General features: G+C 38.7%; 1 protein-coding gene across 10 annotated transcripts in view; it reads right to left on the reverse strand.

Moving 5' to 3' along the window:
- The window catches only part of ANKS1B (ankyrin repeat and sterile alpha motif domain containing 1B), a 1,150,317-nt gene that overhangs the window by 645,656 nt on the left and 478,975 nt on the right, over nucleotides 1-25,686 (reverse strand). For all 10 annotated transcript variants that reach the window (XM_013964004.2, XM_018048142.1, XM_005680487.3 and 7 more), the window contains exon 12: nucleotides 21,555-21,735. In XM_013964004.2, the coding sequence (XP_013819458.1) occupies nucleotides 21,555-21,735 (181 nt within the window). The remainder of the gene's footprint in view (nucleotides 1-21,554; nucleotides 21,736-25,686) is intronic.

A 25,686-nucleotide genomic window follows, 5' to 3' on the forward strand; every position in this document is an offset into this window, starting at 1 on the left:
TCATTTGTATCATTTTTATTTTTAGATTCCATGTATAAGTGTTATCATATGATATTTGCACCTGAACTAAATTTAGAATGTAAACTTCAAGCCTGAAACTAATGCTGAATGAAATGAAACTTCTGAGGGATCTTAGGAAGAGGTCAGTATATTTTGCCTATGGGAGGGATGTGAATTTCTGGGCTGGAGGAGGAACTGTAGAAAAGGCTGTTTCATAGAGATAGCCATAACTACATCTCAATCCATATGTTCATCCAGAATCTCGTCACATCCCCCATTATGAAGTAAAGTCCAATTCCCTTTCCATTGATCTGGGTTTGTCACTTTCTTGTAACAAATACAGTGTGGTGGAAGTGATACACTTTGACTTCTGAGGCTAAGTCAGAAAAGCAATGCTACATACACCTTGCAACTGGAACACAAGAAATGGAGCCCTGCATCACCAAAACAAGTAGTTCAACTGCTCTAAGACCAACAAGCTTTGAGGAATCTTCAAGACAGCTCATACAGGGCGACCTAATGAAGAAGCCCAGGGGCTATCTAAAATAAAGAAATATTCTACATATCTATACTGTTTGAACTCTAGCCACCGTCTTACTACAACTGCATGAAGGACCTTGACACAGTGCCAACCTGCAAAGACTGTCCTGAATCCCTGAGCCATGGAAATTGTAAGATAATGTAATAATACCTGTGGTCTTAATCTAAGTTTTAGAATGACTTGTTGCACAGTAGGGAGAAGGCAATGGCACCCCACGCCAGTACTCTGGCCTGGAAAATCCCACAGACGGAAGAGCCTGGTAGGCTGCAGTCCATGGGGTTGCGAAGAGTCGGACACGACTGAGCGACCTCTCTTTCACTTTTCACTTTCATGCATTGGAGAAGGAAATGGCAACCCACTGCACTGTTCTTGCCTGGAGAATCCCAGGGATGGGGGAGCCTGGTGGGCTGCTGTCTCTGGGGTCGCACAGAGTTGGACATGACTGAAGCGACTTAGCAGCAGCAGCAGCAGTTGCACAGTAATAGTAACTGAAACACATCTTCTAAGTGCAAAAGACATTTTAGATGTAATTCCATTTTTAAAAAATAGGAGAACACAGTTGTAGATTATGAACCTTCATTACTCAACTGCGTTTGGGCCTGTGCATAAAGTACACCCCCTCAACACACAAATTAGCTAGTTGCCACTGGGAGCTCTAAATTTGAGGTCAAAATAGATTTGAATTCTTTTCTAGAATTATTATTTTATTCTACAAGCCATGGAAAGTTACTTAACTCTTTTGTTCTCCCTTATGTTGCTGCTGCTAAGTCGCTTCAGTCGTGTCTGACTCTGTGCGACCCCATAGACGGCAGCCCACCAGGCTCCCCCGTCCCTGGGATTCTCCAGGCAAGAACACTGGAGTGGGTTGCCATTTCCTTCTCCAATGCATGAAAGTGAAAATTGAAAGTGAAGTCGCTCAGTTGTGTCCGACTCTTCGCAACCCTATGGACTGCAGCCTACCAGGCTCCTCAGTCCATGGGGTTTTCCAGGCCAGAGTACTGGAGTGGGATGCCATTGCCTTCTCCCTTATGTTAATTGGTGACAATACTATAATACAGAATTAGTATATGGATTAAACTGAATGAGCTAGTACATGGGAAAGACCCTTGCATGATGTCTGACACATAACCGCCCATCTTATTTCTAGGATCTACCTGGTGACAATCCATAGGGATATCTTTAAGAAAAAAATCATGTGTCAGCAGGATGGTATATGCAATAGAGAGACATGGATAGAAGTGATGGGATTTCATCAGAGCGATAGAATAGTATCTTATCTCTTTAAACTACCAGACATGTCTTCCCTTCAGTCTGTCAGCAACAAGCTAAAGACACTATTTTATCTCTCCTTTAAGGAAAACTTCTTGGACTTCTAATTCCTTTTAGGTAAGGGCTGAGACTTTTATGTCTGTACACCAGTCCCTAACGGTGATTGAACCATAAGAAGTGGCCCTTAAATGTGGGTTGAATAAAGGAAAAAGTAGTTCTGTAAAGCAGCTACTTCCTACTCCGATACTGCCAGCATTTGGCAGACTCAGAGAAAGGAAAGGTTTGTTTACCTAGATCCATTTATACTATTTAGAATTTTGATATAAGGGATGTGAATTAATAAGTATGTGAATTAATAATAATTGTAATAAACAAAAATCGCATGTACTTTCTAAAGTATATTACAAATAAGATATAATAAGATTTCTGAGAGGCAGGATAGTAAGCTAAGAGCATAGGCCCTGAGTCAGAATATATGTAAGCAAATTCCAGCTCAACTCTCGTCTAGCCATGTGAATGCGGGTAAGTCAGTTAAAGGTTCTGTGCTTTAGTTCCCATCTGTAAATCACAGGTGTCAATAGTGCCTACTACTGTCATGAGGATTAAACGAGTTAATAAATGCAAAAGATGTAACGCATTTCTTAATAATAGAGATGATTATCTAAAAAGTCTAATTGAAAATGACAAATTTTATCACTGAAATGAAGGCAACTGTTTTATCTACTCTAAAATTACTCAGGGTTCAAAAATGAATCTTGCTGAGTGAAGATAAGGGCTACATAAGCCTTTTTAAGTCATTACATAAGTACCTACAGGCCCCCAGACAATATAGAAAGGCTAGAACTTTCTGCCTTGAATTTGTCAAAATGAACTAAAAATAAATGAAGAATAATAAATACTAAGCTGTGAATACTAGTGTCTTTTTAGGGTAATTTAATGACAATAAATCTTAACAGACTCACTGTGTTGTATCAGAACACTCTTCTTACTGTATCTAATTTGGTAGACTTTTCTGTTTAATTAGTGAATATTATAATTATGTGTTCTGAAAGTTATGTGAATATAATACCATCAAGCAGCACTAATACAAGATAGAGCAAAATACCAAGACAGAATTTCGTTTGAGGACTGCCTTCTTGTAAAGAACAGAACTCCCTAAAGTAATCTTTATTTTCCTACATACTGAATGCTGTGGGAAAGTGAGGCACTTTTACATCTCTTCTCATCAACATCTATATGACCTAGTCTGATTTAGTTTGACCCAGGGCATTTTCAATAATTACAAGCACAAAGGTCTACCACAGATCCTCCCATGGGAGAAAATTTATTAATGCCAGCAAAATAGATACAAACTTGCATGTCTGATTCTTTTTAACTTCTTGGTTGCCTAAATAGTCAATCAGAACTTTCACCAGCTATATACGTACAGAGACCTAAATGTTTTGCAAAAGTAAGCAGATATAAATTACAAATGGTACTTTCATTCTTTTAGGCTGACATCTGGAGATATTTTATTAGCATATACATTTTTCCTTTCTTTCTTTTTAGTAATTGCTTAACCTTGTCCCATTTGGAGACATGTTCAAGAAATATTTAGGAAGCAAGGAACAATGGACTGTTTCAATATTGGGAAAGGAGTGTGTCAAGCCTGTAAAATGCCACCCTGCTTATTTAACTTCCATTCAGAGTACAACATGTGAAATGCCAGGATGGATGAAGCACAAGCTGGAATCAAAGATTGCTGGGAGAAATATCAATAATCTCACCAATGCAGATGATACCATCCTGAGGGCTAAAAGTGAAGAGGAACTAAAGAATCTCTTGATGAAGGTGAAAGAGGAGAATGGAAAACCTGGCTTAAAACTCAACATTCAAAAAACTAAGATCATGGCATCCAGTCCCATCACGTTATGGCAAATAGATGGGGAAACAATGGAAACAGTGACAGACTTTATGTTCTTGGACTCCAAAATCATTGTGGACAGTAACTGCAGCCATGACATTAAAAGATGCTTGCTCCTTAGAAGGAAAGCTATAACAAACCTAGACAATGTATTAAAAAGCAGAGACATTACTTTACTGACAAAGGTCTGTCTAGTCAAAGCTATGGTGTTTCCAGTAATCATGTACAGATGTGAGAGTTGGACCATAAAGAAGGCTGAGCACCAAAGAATTGGTGATTTTGAACTGTGGTGTTGAAGACTCCTGGACTGCAAGATCAAACCAGTCATTCCTAAAGGAAATCAAACCTGAGTACTCATTGAAAGGACTGATACTGAAGCTGAAGCTCCAATACTTTGGCCACTTGATGTGAAGAGCCGACTCACTGGAAAAGACCCTGATGGTGGGGAAGATTAAGGGCAGAAGGAGAAGGGGGCAGCAGAGGATGAGATGGTTGGATGGCATCACCACCTCAATGGACATGAGTTTGAGCAAACTCTGGGAGATGATGAAGGACAGGGAAGCCTGGCGTGCTGCCATCCATGGGGCTGGCAAAGAGTCAGATATGACTGAGTGACTGAACAACAACAATGAGGTCCCATAGTGTCAACAAAAGCAGGAACATTTTCATTAATAAAGAAGGGCTGGAATGAACCCCAGCATAAAATAAACAATGAGAAATACAAGTATACTTTCCAGCATTTATGAGAACCATAGAGTTTTGCAGGAGTATAGATGAAGGTTTTACATGAGCTTAAAATTTAAGCTCATCCTTGATTCTTATTTTGCTAGTATACTGATTAGAAAAAATTACATTTGACCACATTTTAAAAATTCACAACTAAAATTACTTTAGCTTATCATTTTTCAAATTAGTTCTTGTTGATTAATTCATTTGCTTCTTTTCTTCATCCTTCTCCTTAATAAATATTTATTAGGCAACAATTCATTTACAGACATTGTACTAAGTGCCAAGGATTACGGTAGAAAGCCATAATCTCTATCATCATGGACCCAGGTTCAATTCCTGGGTTGGGAAGATCCCCTGGATAAGGAATAGGCAACCCACTCTAGTATTCTTGCCTGGAGAATCCTATGGACAGAGAAGCCTGGCAGGCTACAGTCCATGGGGTCGCAAGAGTCAGACATGACTTACTGACTAAATCGCCACCACCATGAACCTATGATACAGTAAAAACAAAACTCCAGGCCAGAATACTGGAGTGGGTAGCATTTCCCTTCTCCAGGGGATCTTCCCAACCCAGGGATTGAACCCAGGTCTCCTGCATTGCAGGTGGATTCTTAACCAACTGAGCTATCAAGGAAGTTTGCAAAAACAAAACAAATAAAGGCAATGAGTATGGACCTCCAATCCAATGACTGGTGTGTTTATGGGAAGAAGAAAGGACATAGAGATGGAGAAGAAAGCCATGAGAAGTTGGGGACAGAGATTGTGGTCATGCTGCCTTAAGCCAGGGAACTCCTGGAAGCTGATGTGGCCAAGGATTCTTCCCAAGAGCCTTTAAGGGTAGAGTGGACCACTGACACCTTGATTTCAAATTTCTAGCAGATGGAACTATAAGAGAATAAAATTCTACTGTTTTATGCCACCCAGTTTGTGGTACCTTTTGTGGAAGCCCTGGGAAATTTCAGGTCAACAGACATGTTGATCTTTGTAGTACCCAGGGGACATCTAAGTGGAGAGGTTAAGGAGAAAGATGAATTTAGAGGTTTGGAACTCCATCGTGGCCTAGAGATAAAACTGTGAGGAACATCAGCTCATGCTTAAGCAATAGAGCCACATAAAGTGGCTGAGATGATCCAGAGGCAATCCTTAGAGTAGGAGGATTAAAGAACCCAGTTTAGAACCTTGAAGAATAGTAGCCTTCTAGGAGTAGGTCTCCCAAAGGGAGACCAAGATGGACATGAGAGAGGTGAAAGGAAGACCAGGAGAGTGTGGTGTCACAGAGCCCCATGCAAAGAGTGTTTCATAGATTATGTAGCAGATCGATCAAGTGAGATCTTAATCTTGATCAAGACTTTATCCACTATCTTTAGGAAGAAATAGTCTTGGAGACTAACTGAGGAGATTTCAGTGTAATATTAGAGTAGTTTTGGGGAAGTGATAAAGAGATGAGAAAATGAACCCAGGAGGTATAGACAACTCTTTCTAGGAGGTTGAATGTGAAAGGGAGGAAACCTACTATAACTACAGACAAAGAATCAAGAGAGAGCTTTTCGTGTGACTTAATCACCAGTGCTTGAATTTACTTACAGATGGTTGTGTTTTTTTATCTAATGTGGCACCTTGATGTTTAGACAATGGTGATAGAACAGATAAAACAGTACCTTACTGTTGGCCATAAAACTGTTCACTAAATTATAGCACAACCAGAACATGTTTTACAGATACAAATCTAAAAAGTCAGTAAATGAGAATCTGTTGTTGGTAGAAGTTTTCTGCATAATTTATAAAGTGGGAAATTGTAGGCAGGATAATGTTTTGAAATGCAAAACATCTGACTCATGGTAGAGATGAAGAGCTGTGTATGACCCATGAGAGAAACTTATCTTATTGTTCACACACAGGGCAGAGAAAATTCAAAACCGATAAGGCATCAGGCATCTCTAAGCAAAACTACTTTAATGAGGGTGAGTCATGGTGCCACCCAGGGAAATGAATCAGGTGCCCACATGCCAAATCTTCTTCATAATGACAGTGTTTTTTTTCCCTTTTAAACTAAAACTAAAGTCAGGTAACAACTAATGTCCCTGTAGAACAAATTTAGCCAAATGGAAATATACAACGGCCTATGAAGTAAAATGAAAATATGAAAGGGATACAGCTTTTCCAGTAAGGAAAAAAGAAAGAATTATCATTACCTTAAGCGTAGTGTCAGGCCTGCTGGCCCCAAAGGACTTTTGAATGCTTTTATTGTGTCCTCTATTCCAGCTGATTTTGACATCTTCCCACCATGTAATGACTCCAGTACCTTTCTCTCAATATTAAAGTCTTAGATATTGTACCCAAGACTCCACTGTTCCCTGCTCAAGCCAGCAGAGTGAGGAGTATCCGTCACCTCCCAAATCCTTCTCTTCTAACTTCTATAGCCAATCACAAATCGGTTAATGTTCAGACCTTAAGCATCTCACTTTTTTTCACCTCCACAGATACAAGCCCTAATCTAAGCCACCACTGACCCACTCAAGCCCATTTTGAATTACTGTGTCACCCAGTTTCTAAGAGTAGCTATAGCACAGCTAGAATGAACATGGAAAGATGCAAATCAGCTATCAGTCTACTGTTTAAAACTTCAGGTGGTTTTCCCACTAGGACCTCAGCAAGCCTATACAAGCATTTGTAAGAAATCTGGAAAAAAATGTAGTAACCCTCCTCTTTCTGGGATGAACACAGAACGAGTCAGTTTTCAGACACTATTTCCCTACTGGCCAAACTTTTTATGTAGTGTAGAAACTGCAATACCTTTTGTCCCTTGAATAAAATCTAGATTCTTTAAGATGGCTTGTATAGCCCCTTACTACCTAATCTCTGTCAAACTCTACAGAGTCACCCCTGGCCATTCTTTCGCTCAGGCTCTCTGATTCTGCTATTCTGGGTCAGTTTCAGTCCCTTGAACATAACCATGTTCTCATTTACATCTTTGCCAAACTTCCTACTGTTTGGAAAAATGTTCTCTCCTCTCTGTCCAGATAACTCCTGCTTACTCCCTAGGTCTTAACAAAAATATTATTTTCCCACACAGCACTTCCCAGACCTCCTAGATTAGAATAAGTCTTCTTGCCGCATATTCCAGAGCACCTAATTGTCCCAGTGCGTGACACTCATTTATTTACTGAAGTTGTTGGTATGAAGTCAGCTTCTCTGATGGACTCAGCTGAATAAAGGAAATATTATTTGTTCTTCACTGTATTATCTGTGCACAGTAACATGTCTGATACTGAGTAGAAGTTCAAGAAATGTTTATTGACTGAATAAATAATTAAATGCATGGGTAGTGCACTGCACACATGAAAGGAAGCATTAACTAAACAAATCTTTCAGTTTCTAATGATTAGCATTTTTACAAGCTGGAATCCTTGTTCCAGCATAGTGGAAAAAGTTTTGTTAGGAGACCTAGGTTCTAGGCCTTACTCTACCACTAACTTTCTAGTTGTGGGACCTTAAGCAAGTTTCCTTATGAACCATGAATCTACCTTCCTCAGCTTTTAAATGTTGATAATACCATCAGTTCTATCTATATGGTTGTTATGAGGCTCAAAGTTGGTGAGAGGAGATAATACTTATTGAGTGCCTACCATGTGCAAAGTCTTACATTAGGTATGGCCATCTGCATTATCTCAAAAGAAATGAAAAGAGTCTCTGAAAGGTTATTGTTTACCTAAAGATCAAGTGCCAAAACAAGGACTTAATCCAAATTTCTCTAGTTTCAAAGGCTCTGCTTTCTGTGTTCCTTTCCTTCCTCACTATATTTCTTCAATATCCATTTGATAAATTCAAGTCATAGGACAAGCATTACCTCACTGTGCCAAGCAGATTTATATGCTCTCAACTCTAGATTCATAGTGTAATAATGTAATAGTGTTAGACTTCAATTTTTCACTTAGCACAATGTTTTGAGAAGGGGTCATGTCTTTCCATTATTGCTCACTCAGTATTTTGCCTGGGTATTAGTACTTCATAGGTACTAAATGCTTTTGTTGTTCAGTTGGCCATATGTGTGTGACTCTTTGCAACCCCATGGACTGCAATTCACCAGGCCTCCCTGTCCCTCACCATCCTGGAGTTGTCCAAGTACTAAATGAGTATTTGCCAAATGAATGAAGACATATTCTCTATCTAGTATTATTAATAAATGTAATAATATAAATAATTTTTGTTTGGTGTTTATATATAGATTTATATGTATTACCAACCAATAACAAAGGCCTGAATCACAATAGCTCATATGTGTGGGGTTTCTTAGATAGTATACATATGACACCAGCTTTTATACAATACTAAATATCTAGTTTTAGATAAATATATTAAAGAATATTAGGAATAGCTAATAATTGCCTGAAAGGGAATATATCAATATAAGGTATGTGGAAATGGTTCAGGCTAACTTTGAATGTGATTTTCTAGTTTTAATTTTCTACATGGCAGGCAACCTCAGGGAGGAACTGTACTGTTTGTAAATAACAAACTACTTAGTTTAGAGGACTTGACATATGATTTCTTGTAATGTTACCCTGTTCCAGAGGATTATAATTAATGGTAGAAACAAAATCCAGTTGAAGATGCATAGCCTACAGCATATCAATGGCCTAGGAAATGTGCTAAGGGAACTAAAATGGAGCTGAAGGTTTCCTTTACTTTTACTTAGTAGTCAAATCAAGAAGAAATGTAAAAAATACTTTTAAGTTATGCAATATATGATCTAAGTCCTTCATCTAAGACAACAGCTTGTCAAAATGCTAATTGTTAGGAACTGAGAGATTTGTTTAGTTAATAATGCTTCCTTTCATGTGTGCTATGTGTTTTCCAGAAGGAAATCTACAATCTATTATTAGCTTCACATAGTCACTCTTGATTATCTGAGTTAATAAATAGAACACAGACATCTGTGCAAATAGAACACAGACATACAATAGACATGTTTCAGTTCTAAAATGGAGGGCAATGCAAACATTACATCTTCGTGGAATAAATCTTGCTTCTCTGCAGCATAGTCGTCTTCCTCCTTACTGCTAGTTTTTCTAAGCAAAAAGAACAATGCCAGGGAAAATTCACACCCACATATAAATGCGAGTTCACTCTAGATTCTGTGAACTGTTTGCTAGAGCTTAGAATTCTGTCAGTGGTGGTCATTTTGCATATTAGATTCCGAACATGTTGAAAGTTCTCATCTTCAAGGCTCCAGGTCCTAATACAATATTCTCAACCTCACATATAGCTAATGTAGAGACTAGCAAAAACAGGGTAAAGAAAAAGTCAGTTTGGGGAAAGAAAAAAGAACCCATACTATATATTACTTTGACTTTGTGAAAAAAGAGGGCTCACTAAAGTTTTTGCTGTTGTTTTAAAAATGAAGCTTTAGGCATTAGTCTATTAAAATAAAAAAGGGAAGGAAATTAGAAATTAGCACACATTGTCAGATTGCTTTTTAGAGTGATAATAATTATTTTGGCAATGACAGGTCAACTACTTTATAATTATCTAAGGAAAATGAATAGCTTCCAAATGTAAATAACTGCCATCTTTTTATCTGTGAAATCAGATATATTATGGAATAAAAATTTACAATAAAAATGGCATTTCTCTTTGAGGCATTTTAATGAAATAACCACTGAAATGAAAGGTGGGCTCCATGGCTCAGACGAAAGAAATGTAGTTATGAGAAAAGCTGGTCTGACCCTATTGTATAGGTAGAAATAGACACATATTAGGTGGTAGAATTCCAAAAAAGAAAATGTTTATCCAGTTATTCAATTATTTATCATTTAGTGAGCATCTGTTGTAAGTCACTGCGAGAAGCATTGCGGATACACCTTATCTGACACATGGTCCTTGCATTTAAGGAGCTCACAGACATGTAAACAAGCACTTTTATATAAAATATCCAGTAGTAGAGGTGTGTGAAGCATGCTAAGGGGGCACATACATGAAAGAACTGTTGAAATTAGAGAAGGCTTCACAAAGGTGGCTGCCCTTAGCCAAATACCATACAAGTTTACCAGGTGGATTAGATGAGAAAGCATTCCAAGCTGACTGCAGAGTACACAATGAGTCAATAATCAGGAACTCTAAGAACAGTATTCTTACAAGTACCCAGTATGTTGTGCACATGTGTGTGTGTGCTAAATAGTCTCAGTCATGTCTAACTCTGCGTGACCCAATGGACTGTAGCCCACCAGGCTCCTCTGTCCATGGGATTCTCCAGGCAAGAATACTGGAGTAGGTCCCCATGCCTTCCTCCAGGGGATCTTCTCGACCCAGGGATCGAATCCATATCCCCTGCAGTCCAGATGAATTCTTTACCACTAAGCATCCAGTACATTAGGTTAGAGGTAAATAGAAAGTCAGAGCCAAATTATCAAGGACCTTGTTGGGCAAAGTAAACCTTTTGGACATTGTGATATGGATGGTGACAACACATAAGAGGTTCTTAAACAGTGGAGTGGCATAATCAGACAAATGTTGAAAAATTAACTCTGCTAGCTTTGAGAATAAGCCAAATCCTGGAGAAGGTGGCCTGGTTGAGAAGCATCAAAAATAGGGGGATTTCAGGTCTTCATGATCCCTAAGAGTCTCCTACTCTCTGGCTTTTGCCTTAATATTTCACTGTTAGAATTTTAAGTTTACAACTTAGTGCCTGTTAAAATAAAAAGTATAATTTTGGGGAAAAATGATGTGATGGGTTATGTCTACATGCATTCATTGAGCCAGGCTTCAGGACATACTTTAATAAAGGATTCAATTTTTAAATTCTTCACTTTTAGTCATGTCTCTAATCATACTGAGAGCAAGGGACTAGTGACAACCCAGGGTGAGGGGAGGCGGGGAGGCGGGTTTCTTGAGACCAAGCAGATGGAGAGAGTCTCTCTTGCTCCCAAATCAAGGGAACACTGGAAATTGTATTCATTTTCTCTCTCTGCATAATGAATCACAGCAAACAATGGCTTACAACAATATACATCTATTATCTCACAGTTTGAAGGAATTAGGAGTCTGGGCAGAGCTTAGCTGGCTCCTCTGCACAGGGCCTCACCAGGCTGCAGTCCAGGTGCTGGCCAGAGCTGTGATCTTATCTGAGGCTCAAGCTGCAGTTGCAGTGCTCACAGTGACTGACTTCTCTAGAGCCAGTAACGGACAGAGAAAGATGCTCCTTCAAGTTGCTAACCTCTAGACTCCTTCAGGTGGAAGGAGTCTGCCAATACAGGAGATGCAGGAGTCATGGGTTTGATCCCTGGGCCGGGAAGATCTCTTGGCAAAGGAAATAGCAACCCACTCTAGTATTCCTGCCTGGAAATTCCCCTGGACAGAGGAGCCTGGTGGGCTACAGTCCTTGGGATTGGACACAACTGAAGCGACTTAGCACATAGCATGGACTCCTTCTTAAAGGAATCACCTGATTAGTTCAAGCCCACCAAAGATATATCCCTTTTGAGTAACTTAAAATGATCAGGACCTGAATGTCATCTTTAAAATCCCTTCACCTTTGCCATAAAGCATATTATGCCTCTGAAAGTGATACTTCATCATCTTTGCCACTGGCGAGTATAATAGCAAGTTATAGGTCCCACACACACTCAAAGAAGGGGCATCACAAAAGTGTACGGATACAGAAGCATGGGGGTGAGAACCATGGGGCCATCATACAATTCTGTTTATCACAGATGCCAAGAGTCAATTAGAAGAGTTCAAATCACTAGAGCCTAGAGCTAGGTAGGCAAGAAACAACTGGTCGGTTAAGTAGGTAGTAAGTTACCCAGGAGGATATCTGGAACAAGTTCTGCTGTGGGCTGGCTCACTACACCATATGCATGAAAGAAGTCTGTGTTAAAAAGGCTGGGGTCCACATGAATACACAAAGCACCAGCCAACATAGACAGGTGCAGAGCAAAAAGGGGGAAATGTTCTCCCAAAAGTAGACTGTAGAGATCAAGATGGGAATAGAGATAAAGGTTCAGCAGTTTGGGAACTGTTTTTAACAGGGGTAGAGAGGAGATTTCTCCATAGCACAGAGCTGGAAATTCCCCTTTATTAAAAAAGCTACTGCCTGCTTTTCTCCTACTGTTTTACTTTTAGATACAATAATCACACATATATCACACAAATATAACTGATAGCAGGAAATTTTTCAAAAGATATAAACAGTCTGGTAAAGAAAATCAGGAGGAAAAAACTATCAAGCCAATTAAAGTAGACAAGATAATTAGAAGATATATGCAGGACTGAATTTGAACCACAGAACTCTAGCTAACAAAGCAGTTAGGTTTTCACATGAATTAGCAGAAGATAAAGCAAGAAAGATTAAGTTAATAAAAATTAAATTGTTTAAAAAAAGATTTTCAACACAAAAGTCTCTGAAACACTTGCTTTCTTACCTCTGCTATAATGCTGGGTGAATTGGCACTTGTAGAAGTTTAGGTATCCCTAGTAGTGACACAACTTGCAGCTTTCCCTGCCCTTCCACCCCAGGACACATAAAACTAAGGCACAGAATAAACAAAAACTCTAACTCTGCTCATCAGCATGTTGACCTGCTTGTTCCAAGCAACTCTGTGGATTTAAGACTCTGGTTGCCTGGCTGGACTCCTAGCTCTTGGTTGCTCTGTGTCTGTACTGAATTCTTAGTCTAGGTTATATTTACTGCCTAGACTGTAATAACAGCAATACAAAATACTAATGTTCACATTTATTAAGTATTTCTGAAGCTACATTAATTAAGCATGATCCTCATGGCCCAGTGGTAAAGAATCCACCTGCCAATCCAGGAGACACAGGTTCAATCTCTGGGTCAGGAAGATCCCCTGGAGAAGGAAATGGCAATCCACTCCAGAATTCTTGCCTGGAGAATCCTATGGACAGAAGAGCCTAGGGGACTACAGTCCACGGGGTCACAAAAGAATCAGACATGACTTAGTGACTAAACAACAGCAACAACAATGTTCATGTACTTTTCATTTGTTGTGCTGGGTAAGGTATTAGGGATAGTATTTCTCAAAGAAGGTATTAATATATTTTCATTCTTATACTGTATTCCACTGGAAACCTCTCTGCTCCCACACCAAATACTGGAGACTTATGCCTTCAGGTAGGGGGAGGTGATTTAGGAAGGCAATAGACTTGAAAGTCAGACTCCCACTTTAGAATAGTCAGAGGTAGGTCAATCAGAGTTAGGTCTGAAGAACTATTGTAATAATATAAGCAAATGGGAAGCCTTCTTCAGAAGAGGAAGGGCTGTTGAGACAGGGAAGATAAGAAAATATCTCTACCTGTGTATCCTATATTTCCCTTTCTGGCCTTGGCCTGTAGAGACTTCAGTGTAATAAATAGGTATTACAAGGAAAGAGGGACCTGTATTCCAAATCTTATCTGGATTCTGGGTGTGGCCACATCTGACAGAACTTAGTAGTTCCACATACACAGGATGGACTAGTGAGTTCCTGAGGATAAATTTTTCTGAGTCCTCATTATTTTCCTAAATTACAAATGAGACCTAAATTTTCTGTGGTCTCAGAAGCAGCTGGGCTGAGAGCCAAGCAGGTTGCCATCGGGCCAGCTTGGCAAATGGAGAATTGCCCCAGAAGCTTGGGTGGACAGATGGCAGACACACAGACTTAGAGGGTCCACCTTACCAGTGAGAGATGCGCTCAACTGAGCCAGCCAATAAGAGCTAGCCCTGGCCAGAATGATCTTGGCTTAAATTCATCACTTGAAGGCCACAGGTATACCAGCAAGGATGCCCAAGCCTACTAGCCTACTATCTCTCCTCCAGTGCTACCCACAGGCCACTTACACTACCCTTTTGTTAAGAATTTGAGCAAAAGCCAACTCAAACATTTCCTTGTTTAATTTTTGCCTTCATTGGTTATTCTCCAAGGATGACCTTGCTTCAGGTTCACAAAGAAAACAGGAGCAACATAGATAGTAAGATGCAAATTGGATCACTTCTCTCCACCAACACCTTCTCACTGCTCTTAGGTGTCTTATGCTCTTAGGTTAAAAATAAAAATCCAGAAAATAGCCTACAAGGAAGGCCCTGAACCACTGGCCTTCTACTCCCTCTAAAGGCTCAGCTCCTGCCACATCTCTCCTTTCTCTGGGACCTGTAGTTTCATGTTAATTTTTTTTAATTTTAAATTAATTTATTTATTTAATTGAAGGATTATGGCTTTATAGAATTATGTTGGTTTCTGTTTTTTACCACAGGGTTATTTTTTAAAATATGCTATTCCTTCTTTGAAGAGCAATCTTCCTCCATGATCTTAGCCTAGTTAGGCCCTCTTTGCCTCTCAAAGCTCGACTCTCCCATGTCAAAGCTTTGCAGACCCCAGATGAGATCATTTACATTCTTAGGTACTCTCCCAGCACCCTGAACTTCCTCATGATGCAATGTACCTAGTGAATGTATTTATCTTATGTTGCCCAAATAAACCAATAGTCCCATTTCAACTATTTTAACCTCAGTTCAGTTCAGTCACTCAGTCGTGTCCGACTTTTTGCAACCCCATGAATAGCAGCACGCCAGGCCTCCCTGACCATCACCAACTCCCAGAATTCACTCAGACTCATGTCCATCAAATCGGTGATGCCATCCAGCCATCTCATCCTCTGTCGTCCCCTTCTCCTCCTGCCCCCAATCCTTCCCAGCATCAGAGTCTTTTCCAATGAGTCTCCACATGAGGTGGCCAAAGTACTGGAGTTTAAGCTTTAGCATCATTCCTTCCAAAGAACACCCAGTACTGATCTCCTTTAGCATGGACTGGTTGGATCTCCTTGCAGTCCAAGGGACTCTCAAGAGTCTCCTCCAACATCACATTTCAGAAGCATCAATTCTTCGGCGCTCAGCTTTCTTCACAGTCCAACTCTCACATTCATACATGGCTAGTAGAAAAACCATAGCCTTGACTAGATGGACCTTTGTAGGGAAAGTAATGTCTCTGCTTTTGAATATGCTATCTACGTTGGTCATAACTTTCCTTCCAAGGAGTAAGCATCTTTTAATTTCATGGCTGCAATCACCATTTGCAGTGATTTTGGAGCCCAAAAAATGTCTGAAACTGTTTCCACTGTTTCCCCATCTATTTCCCATGAACTGATGGGTCCAGATGCCATGATTTTAGTTTTCTGAATGTTGAGCTTTAAGCCAACTTTTTCACTCTCTACTTTCACTTTCATCAAGAGGCTTTTTAGTTCCTCTTCACTTTCTGCCATAAGGGTGGGGTCATCTGCATATCTGAGGTGACTGATATTTCTCCCGGCAATCTTGATTCCAGCTTGTGCTTCCTATAGCCCAGCATTTCTCATGATGTACTCTGCATAAAATTTAAATAAGTAAGGTGACAATATACAGCCTTGACATACTCCTTTTCCTATTTGGAACCAGTCTGTTGTTCCATGTCCAGTTCTAACTGTTGCCTCCTGATCTGCATACAGATTTCTCAAGAGGCAGGTCAGGTGCTCTGCTATTCCCATCTCTTTCAGAATTTTCCACAGTTTCTTGTGATCCACACAGTCAAAGACTTTGGCATAGTCAATAAAGCAGAAATAGATGTTTTTCTGAAACTCTCTTGCTTTTTCCATGATCCAGCAGATGTTGGCAATTTGATTTCTGGTTCCTCTGCCTTTTCTAAAACCAGCTTGAACATCTAGAAGCTCACAGTTCACGTACTGCTGAAGCCTGGCTTGGAGAATTTTGAGCATCACTTTACTAGCGTGTGAGATGAGTGCAATTGTGTGGTAGTTTGAGCATTCTTTGGCATTGCCTTTCTTTGGGATTGGAATGAAAACTGACCTTTTCCAGTCCTGTGGCCACTGCTGAGTTTTCCAAATTTGCTGGCATATTAGGTACAGCACTTTCACAGCATCATCTTCCAGGATCTGAAATAGCTCAACTGGAATTCTATCACCTCCACTAGCTTTGTTTGAAGTGATGCTTTCTAAGGCCCACTTGACTTCAGACTCCAGGATGTCTGGCTCTAGGTGAGTGATCACACCATCGTGATTATCTTGGTTGTGAAGATCTTTTTTGTACAGTTCTTCTGTGTATTCTTGCCACCTCTTCTTAATATCTTCTGCTTCTGTTAGGTCCATAGCATTTCTGTCCTTTATTGAGCCCATCTTTGCATGAAGTGTTCCCTTGGTATCTCTAATTTTCTTGAAGAGATCTTTAGTCTTTCCCATTCTGTTGTTTTCCTCTATTTCTTTGCATTGATCACTGAGGAAGGCTTTCTTATCTCTTCTTGCTATTCTTTGGAACTCTGCATTCAGATGCTAGAATAACAAATTCCCACCTGATTGTATGCACTAAACCACATTACTCCAAGAGCTAACTATATACTTTTATATTTTTTAATATGGTAAAAGTCAATATTTTATTTCTTTGTCAAGCATCTGCTAACCTACCTCTGCCTTCTGTGTGATGTGCAATGTGCACAGAAAGGCACTGAAGAAAAGGCTCATGATATTAGATGGGAAACAGGAAACCAAAAGTGTAGGAGAGGCACCTCATGAATTATCAAGAACTAAGAATATATTTTATTTTTAAACATATATGACATTTATATAAAAATATTTTTTTCTTTTGGCTACCTAAAATCCTGTTCTACTTTAAGCACTGAATTTAACAAGCCATAATTCAGATAATTTGTATAATGCACATTCTAGTGCAATAAGCCTCGAAGATGTAATTGCCCATTATTCTCACTAACCCTTAATCCTTCCTCCATATAAGCCCATCCTGAACCTCAGTTTGGATCTCAGCAGACCAGTTTTGGCCTTCATGCTGGCTGGAGTCCAGAGATTTCCTCAGCTGCTTGTGTCCAATGGCTGCTGGAGTAGGATTAACTCAGCTTCAGGAGTTCTATTTCCAGTCAGTGTGAGCTAATTAAAGGGAAGGATTTCGTTTGCCTCTCTGGCAATCCCTGAGCAGCACAAAAGGTCCACACCACCTTCTTCATTCTAATTTTAGTTTTCCTCAAATGTTTCTTCTCCCTTGCAGAAAAGCATCCTATGCTGCTGTGTACTTAAAAGCTTTTGTTTTTGTTATTTCTCCCATTTGGAAAGAAAATCTTTTCCACTTTACTCTTTTTAGATTTGCTCCCTTCCATCAGTTTTATCCAGTAAGAGGTGATAGTTTGAAACTACTAACAGAACTGGAGATAATGTTACCCAGGGTAGGTAACATCTTTAGTAAGGACTCAAAGGTGCCGGCTCACAGAAAATTTTCATATATGCAGAGATTTCTGGAAATAAATTTTCATAAAGAGGAAGTATGTTTTATTTACTGGTGAGTGTCAATAATATACAACACACCTGCCCCTGACAGTTTCACTGAGGAACTCGGAACTCATAGGTCATTCACTGTGGGCTAAGACACTGTCAATATTTTTTGACCAATACTCTTTACTTTCAATAAACATAAAATTATCTCATAGCTTCCTCCCTCTGTGTCCTACCCTACTGAAAAATCAGTCTTAGCTATGTACTCAGCTTCAGTTCAGTTCAGTTCAGTCGCTCAGTCGTGTCCGACTCTTTGCGACCCCATGAATCGCAGCACGCCAGGCCTCCCTGTCCATCACCATCTCCCGGAGCTCACTCAGACTCACGTCCATCGAGTCTGTGATGCCATCCAGCCATCTCATCCTCGGTCGTCCCCTTCTTCTCCTGCCCCCAGTCCCTCCCAGCATCAGAGTCTTTTCCAATGAGTCAACTCTTCACATGAGGTGGCCAAAGTACTGGAGCTTCAGCTTTAGCATCATTCCTTCCAAAGAAATCCCAGGGTTGATCTCCTTCAGAATGGACTGGTTGGATCTCCTTGCAGTCCAAGGGATCCTCAGCTTACCTACTTGAATATCCAATAGCATTTCTTATCCATAACTAAGCTTCGTCATAAGAATACCAACTCCATCCTTCCAAAGGTCAAGAGAGCCAAACATCCTTGAGTCACACCATTGGTTTCATTTTCTCCAACATTCACCGGAAGATTTCCTCCTACCTTGTTCCTCCTCAGACTCCTTAGCTGTTGTTGCCCTTTATCATCTCTTTCATCAAGCTCAGGTTTTGATCTTCTATATACATTCACTCCATATCATGTATACAATGACGATGTTCACGTTCTTTGTCTTTGAAGACAAAGAATGTGAACATTCAGCTGCCTACATGACACATCTATTCATATATCTAATAGGTAGATATTACTTAAAATGAACTCCTGGTAGAAAAGGGAACCTCCTACACTGTTGGTGGGAATGCAAGCTTGTATGGACACTATGGAGAACAGTATGGAGGTTTCTCAGCTAAAAATAGAACTACCATATGATCTAGCAATCCCACTCCTGGGCATATATCCAGAGAAAATTCTAATTTTAAAAGATACATGCAACCCTATGTTCATAGAACACTATTAACAATAGTCAAAACATGGAAACAACCTAAATGTCCATCAACAGATGAACAGATAAAGAAGATGTGGTATATATATAAAACAGAAAAAGATTTAGCCATAAAAATAATGAAATATGACATTTGCAACAATATGGATGCAACTACAGATTATATATGAAGTGAAGTAAATAAGAAAGAAAATTATCAGGTGATAAAATTTGTATATGGAATCTAAAATATGACACAAATGAACCTATCTACTGAAACAGGGACAGAGTCATGGATTTAGAGAACAGTCTTGTGTTTGCCAAGGGGGAAGGATTTGGGGAAGGGATGGAGTAAGAGGTTAAGGTTAGTAGACATATGCTCTCATATATAGAATAGATAAACAACAAGGTCCTACAGTATACATAGAGAACTGTATTCAAATGTCTATAACAAATTATAATAGAAAAAATATATTTTTAAAATGTGCATACATGTATAACTGAATCACTTTGCTATATAGCAGAAATTAACACAACACTGTAAATCAACTATACTTCAAATTTTAAAAAAAGTGAACTCTTGATATTTTTACCTGTTCACCAAATCTGTTCTTCCCAGGACCTCTCTCATACCAGATGCCATTAAAAATCATGCTTACAATTGTTTAGGACAAAAACATTGCAGTTATCCTTAATTCTTCTCTTTTTTTCATATACTACATCTACTCTATCATAAAATCCTACAGGCTTTACCTTAAAAAAATATGTCCAACACCCATCAGTTTCTCTCCAGCTCCACTGCTTCACCTTTGACCTGAGCTGGCTTCCTCTCTCATCTTACTGGAATGCTACAATAGCCCCCTACTGGCCTTGCTTCCAGACTTATCCTCCTTCTTCAGTCCATTCTCAGTACAAGAGTTGATGCAATTCTTATAAAATAGAAGTTACATCATGTCACTCTCCTGAGAGCCTGAACTGACTCCCAATTTCACTCTGAGTGAAATCCAAAGTCCTTAAAATGGCATATATTAGGTCCCACATAACCCATCCCTCTCATCTGTCTTCTCTAAAAAATTCCATATTTCAAAGAATGGCAGTGAGATTTGACTAATCTGCTTAAGCAAGAAATTTTAGGGTTTTTCCTGAACTTTTCTTCCTCATCATCACATCTCTGATCAGTTGCCATGACCTGTTGATTACTCTTTCCTTGTGTCTCTCAAATCCATTTTTATTTTCCATTGCTGATGGCCCTGTTGCATCCTACCTCCAATCTCACCTCATCTTGAATCTATTTGCTACATATTAATACTTTGGTGATCTTTCTACATATTAATACTATGGTGAGATGGTTGGATGGCATCACTGACTTGATGAACATGAGTTTGAGCAAGCTCCCGGTGTTGATGATGGACATGGAAGCCTGGCATGCTGCAGTCCATGGAGTCACAAAGAGTAAGACATGACTGAGCAACTGAACTGAACTTATCTTTCTAGTTAAATGCTAACCCATTCATATCATCTAAGTCTGTCTACCTCCAAAGGTAGACCCTCTTTACCACCTTTTCCTGATGATTCTCAAGTTGATACTTAGATTACATAATATACTGCCTAACAAGTAGGAAGTTTTAACTATAGTTCAGGCTACTTTTGAAATAGTTCTCTTTTATATGATAATAAATTCATTGGTCCACTTATTAAAAGTGCTTTGCAGCAGGCAATTTGTTTGTGAGGTTGTTATGTATTAGTCTTAGTTCTATTAACACTTGACATTTTTATAATGATTAGTTTTTTGTGCATGCAATCATTTATAAAATAAACAGTAGATTTATCCATTAATTTAGATCATGCTTTTAATTCAAGAAAAGGTCAACCATCTCGGCATGAGTACAGATGTATAGCTGGCTCTTCTTTTCTTAAAATGACTATAGATTTCATACAATAATAGTATTTAAGAATAAAAATAATATTAAACAATAATGATAGTACTAAATAAAAATATTGTTTCGTAGTTTCCAAAATGCTTCACATAAATCAGCTCATTTATTACTAAAACTACCCAAAGAGCAGATATTATCTCCCCTTTCCAGAGGAGCAAATCAAAGATCTGAGAAGTTAAGTAATTTGATGGAAAGTACCTAGCAAATCAGTGACAGAACTGACTCAGAAAGTTGTTCTACTTCATTATATACCATGTGCTAATGCCTTTATATGCAGATTCTTAAATATAACATATAACAAAACCACCTATGAGTAAAATAACAAAATGCTATTTTTCATAGTAGATAAATTTGTGAAATTTATCTTAAACATTTTACTTTGTGAAATTCAAAGTTTTACCTTTCAATATAAAACAAATCAGCATTGTCCTTACACATTATTATTAAATATCAGTCTATTCTAAAATTTTTGATGCGACATGTAGGTGACATAATACATTTGGAAACCATAACAACATGCTATTCAAAACCATTTCTAGTTTTAAAAGGTTAGATTTTGGTTCTGTTTAAAGGTTAGACCTGAAAATATGCTGATGATTACATTATTCCACACATTTTGGATGGTGCCTTTAAAGTCTTGGCATGAAGTCATGAACAAAAAACACAATGAGATTTGTATGAAGATCCCTCTTAATTCCTCTAACTCATAAAAGCTTTGGTTTTAAAAACTCAACAATATACCTGCATAAAATGAACGGCTTTACCTGTATCGCCAGTTTCTTTGTTCTTGACTTCTGTGTTTGCTGCAGAAGAGGTGAGTGGACTAACTGGAGGGTTGGAAGTAAAGCTTGTACACCCTGTAGATGTGTTGATTTCAAAATATTCTTGGTTGTGATTCATTCGATGAAAATCCAGAGAAGACACAATAGATGTTCGTTGTTTAGGCTAAAATAAATGAGCATGATAAAAGTATTAATATGATCATGCTCATCTTCAGCCCAATTCCCCATCAGTTTAATCTAAGTGATTTTTTTCAGTTACATTGTCTGTTTTTTACACATAAAATATAATTGTGTTTTACAGAGAGACATTAAAAAGTCCCTTAATTCAATAATAAAAAATGTTTATGAAAAAATGTCATGGCATAGTTGATAAAATAATTTAGACTTTTTTGTTAGATTTCTCCAGAAGACTGCAAAAATACAGTGCTCAGAATTTCTCTTAATGATCAATTCAGAAAGTTGCAATTTTGACTCACCTTTCATTCAGCTAACATTTATATAGGATTCTGCATTTGGCAGACCCTGAGAATAAAGAGTTTAATAAAGAAATAAAAGAATCCTTACAATATGGAAGCATAATTAAGGCAGTTCCATTTTTTAATTTTCTATATAGTCCAAGGAACTGGGAATATTTGATATTGTCCCCAAGTATCATATGCTGCAATTTCATCATTAAAATGAAGTAAATTTGTATGGAACATTTTCTAGGATCTAAGAATCTATTTGTATTTGTAGTGAACTTTGATTTCTTTTTTAAGGATTTAAATTAATCCCCAAATAGCAAAAGGAAAAAGTCAATTTAAACATAAATGGTAAAATCATGGAGTAACAGCCGATATAATCTTTTGTCAGTAGTGGATTGTTCCCTATAGCAGTTTTCTGGTTTTTTTTTTCCCCACAATTTTAATTACATTCACTTTTTTTTTCTTGCCTAGCAGGAGTTCTAACATTACCCTTCAGAAAAACTACAGTCTTTTTGGCTCTCAGGACTGTGCACATTTCCTAATTTAAGTTTTCTTATGTTTTATTCTTATTATCAATGTTAATGAAATGTTAATCTCACAACAATAAGCGATTAAATACAACCTCTTTAAAATAAAGTTTATTGTACTTAACTTTCTGCAAAGTACAAAAAAAGTGCAATAAACTTTTGGCTTAGTAACACTTTCTCTGCCCTCAAATACTTGCTAATTTTATCACTGAAGTCCACAATTATTTTCCTGCAAAATATTCATGTTACCATTTCTCTTCCAGTTCATCATGTTTTTTGAAAAGCAGACATTACTTAGTCTATAATCTAAAATAGCTGATGATATTGAAAATGTGTTTTACAGAGTTTTTTTTACTTAAGGTGTTCAAATTATAACATGCTTTACACTTTCACCCTTGCAATATTTTTATAGGAATGGTTAAGAGGCATAAATATTGTTATATAAGAGTAAGTTATTTATTATTATGACACATGAACTCAGTAATGCAATTCAAATTAATACCCACATAGGACTCAGTTGCTTTTGAAGTATGAAAGACTGGTGTTCAATGTCAGGCTTGATTTCTCATGAAATGTCTGTCCTTGGGGCTACTGCTGCTGCTAAGTTGCTTCAGTCGTGTCCGATTCTGTGCGACCCCATAGACGGCAGCCCACCAGGCTCCCCCGTCCCTGGAATTCTCCAGGCAAGAACACTGGAGTGGGTTGCCATTTTCTTCTCCAATGCGTGAAAGTGAAGTCACTGAGTCATGTCCAACTCTCAGCGACCCCATGGACTGCAGCCCACTAGGCTCCTCCGTCCATAGGATTTTCCAGGCAAGAGTACTGGAGTGGGGTGCCATTGCCTTCTCCATCCTTGGGCCTACTAAATCTCAATTCACTTTCAATGTTCTTCCTACTAGACTATATAACTGCAATTAAAAACATGTATATGACCCTGGCTCCAATAGAAACACAGGTATGTCATCATCATGGTTTTGTCTCATTGTGTTGTATTTTATTTTTGTTTCACTTTGTATAAAGGCAGAAAACCAAATTTATATGATGTACCCTCTCATAAACATTATAAGGATAAAGCCAACTGATGTGTATGACTCCTTTACTTATAAATGTTTCTGAAATACATGTTTCTGAACCTTGACCACCCAATGTTTTAAACCCACTAGAAGTACAATTTGTTATACAATCAAGCAAGAAAATAAACTGTTTTTCTGCATTAATTTAGTCTACAAGTATTTGCTAACTGTATACTAAATTGTGGATACCTTAGTAAGCAGTATGATACGAATAAGATGAGGAAGCCATTGTCCCTCTTCTCTGGGTGATTACAGACTTGAAGTGGGAAGAGGGATGGTGCATGGGGGAATAAATCAGCAATCCAAGGATTATGTGTCATGATGTGATAAGCATCATGAGAAGTGGACACAAGATGTAAAAGGTGAGCCTCTACTTTAGAGACACAATTAGGAAAAGCTTCTACAAGCAGGTAATTGATGGCTGAGTTGAATCCTGTTGAAAGTGAGTGAAAGTGAAAGTTGCTCAGTCGTGTCTGACTCTTTGCAACCCCATGGACTATACAGTCCATGGAATTCTCAGGCCAGAATACTGGAGTGGGTAGCCTTTCCCTTCTCCAGGGGATCTTCCCAACCCAGGGATCAAACCCAGGTCTCCCAAAGTGCAGGCAGATTCTTTACTAGCTGAGCCACCAGGGAAAGAAGAGGTGGTAGGAAAACAAAAGAGGATGGGAAGAGGGAAAGTGCAAACTGCAAAAGGTTCAGTATGGCTGTAGAGCAGAGTATGTGACGATAGCAAGTGGGTTCAAGCTATGAGACATTGGATGTCTCAGGGCACAAATCATGAAGGGCTCTAATGCCATATTAAGGAGTTTGGTCTTTCATCTGACTATTTCAAGAAACCACTGGATGATTTCTAAGCAAGAGAGTTTCATAGTTGGGTTTGAATTTCAATAAAATCATTTTAGCAGTTTAAAGAATGAACAGGTAAGGGCAGAATCTGAGGAAGAGAGACTACAAGGATATTATTGAATTGAGCCAAGACATAATGGGGTCCTGAGGTAAAGCAGTTGCAGTAGTGTTGGAGATCACAGATGTTTTTAGGGGATACTAAGGAGGTTAGTTCTTTAGATCTTGGCATCTGATTGGATGTGAAAGTTGATTCCCAGGGAGGAGTCTAGGGTGACCCATAGGTTTCTTGATTGGGTAGATGCCAAAATATACGGTTTTTGTGGGCAATATAATACACTCCTGAACCAGAATTACACAAGATGTACTCAGCAGTGGCCACAGGACTGGAAAAGTTCAGTTTTCATTCCAATTCCAAAGAAAGAAAGGCAATGCCAAACAATGTTCAAACTACTACACAACTGCACTCATCTCACACATTAGCAAGTAATGCTGAAAATTCTCCAAGCCAGGCTTCAACAGTACTTGAACCACGAACTTCCAGATGTTCAAGCTGGATTTAGAAAAGGCAGAGGAACCAGAGATCAAATTGCCAACATGTGCTGGATCATCAAAAAAGCAAGAAAGTTCCAGAAAAAAAATCTACTTTTTCTTTATTGACTATGCCAAAGCCTTTGACTGTGTGGATCACAACAAACTGTGGAAAATTCATCAAGAGATGGGAATACCAGACCACCTAACCTGCCTTCTGAGAAATTTTTATGCAGGTCAAGAAGAAACAGTTAGAACTGGACATGGAACAACAGACTGGTTCCAAATAGGGAAAGGAGTACGTCAAGGCTGTATACTGTCACCCTGCTTATTTAACTTTTATGAAGAGTACATCATGAGAAACGCTGGGCTGAAGGAAGCACAAGTTGGAATCAAGATTGCCAGGAGAAATATCAATAACCTCAGATATGCAGATGGCACCACCTTATGGCAGAAATTGAAGAACCAAAGAGCCTCCTGGTGAAAGTGAAAGAAGAGAGTGAAAAGGTTGGCTTAAAGTTCAACATTCAGAAAACTAAGATCATGGCATCTGGCCCCAGCACTTCATGACAAATAGATGGGGAAAGAATGGAAACAGTGAGAGACTTTTTCTTAGGCTCCAAAATCACTGAAGATGGTGACTGCAGCCATGAAATTAAAAGATGCTTGCTCC

The sequence above is a fragment of the Capra hircus genome, chromosome 5 (genome assembly GCF_001704415.2).
Source record: "Capra hircus breed San Clemente chromosome 5, ASM170441v1, whole genome shotgun sequence".
Classification (NCBI taxonomy): domain Eukaryota; kingdom Metazoa; phylum Chordata; class Mammalia; order Artiodactyla; family Bovidae; genus Capra; species Capra hircus.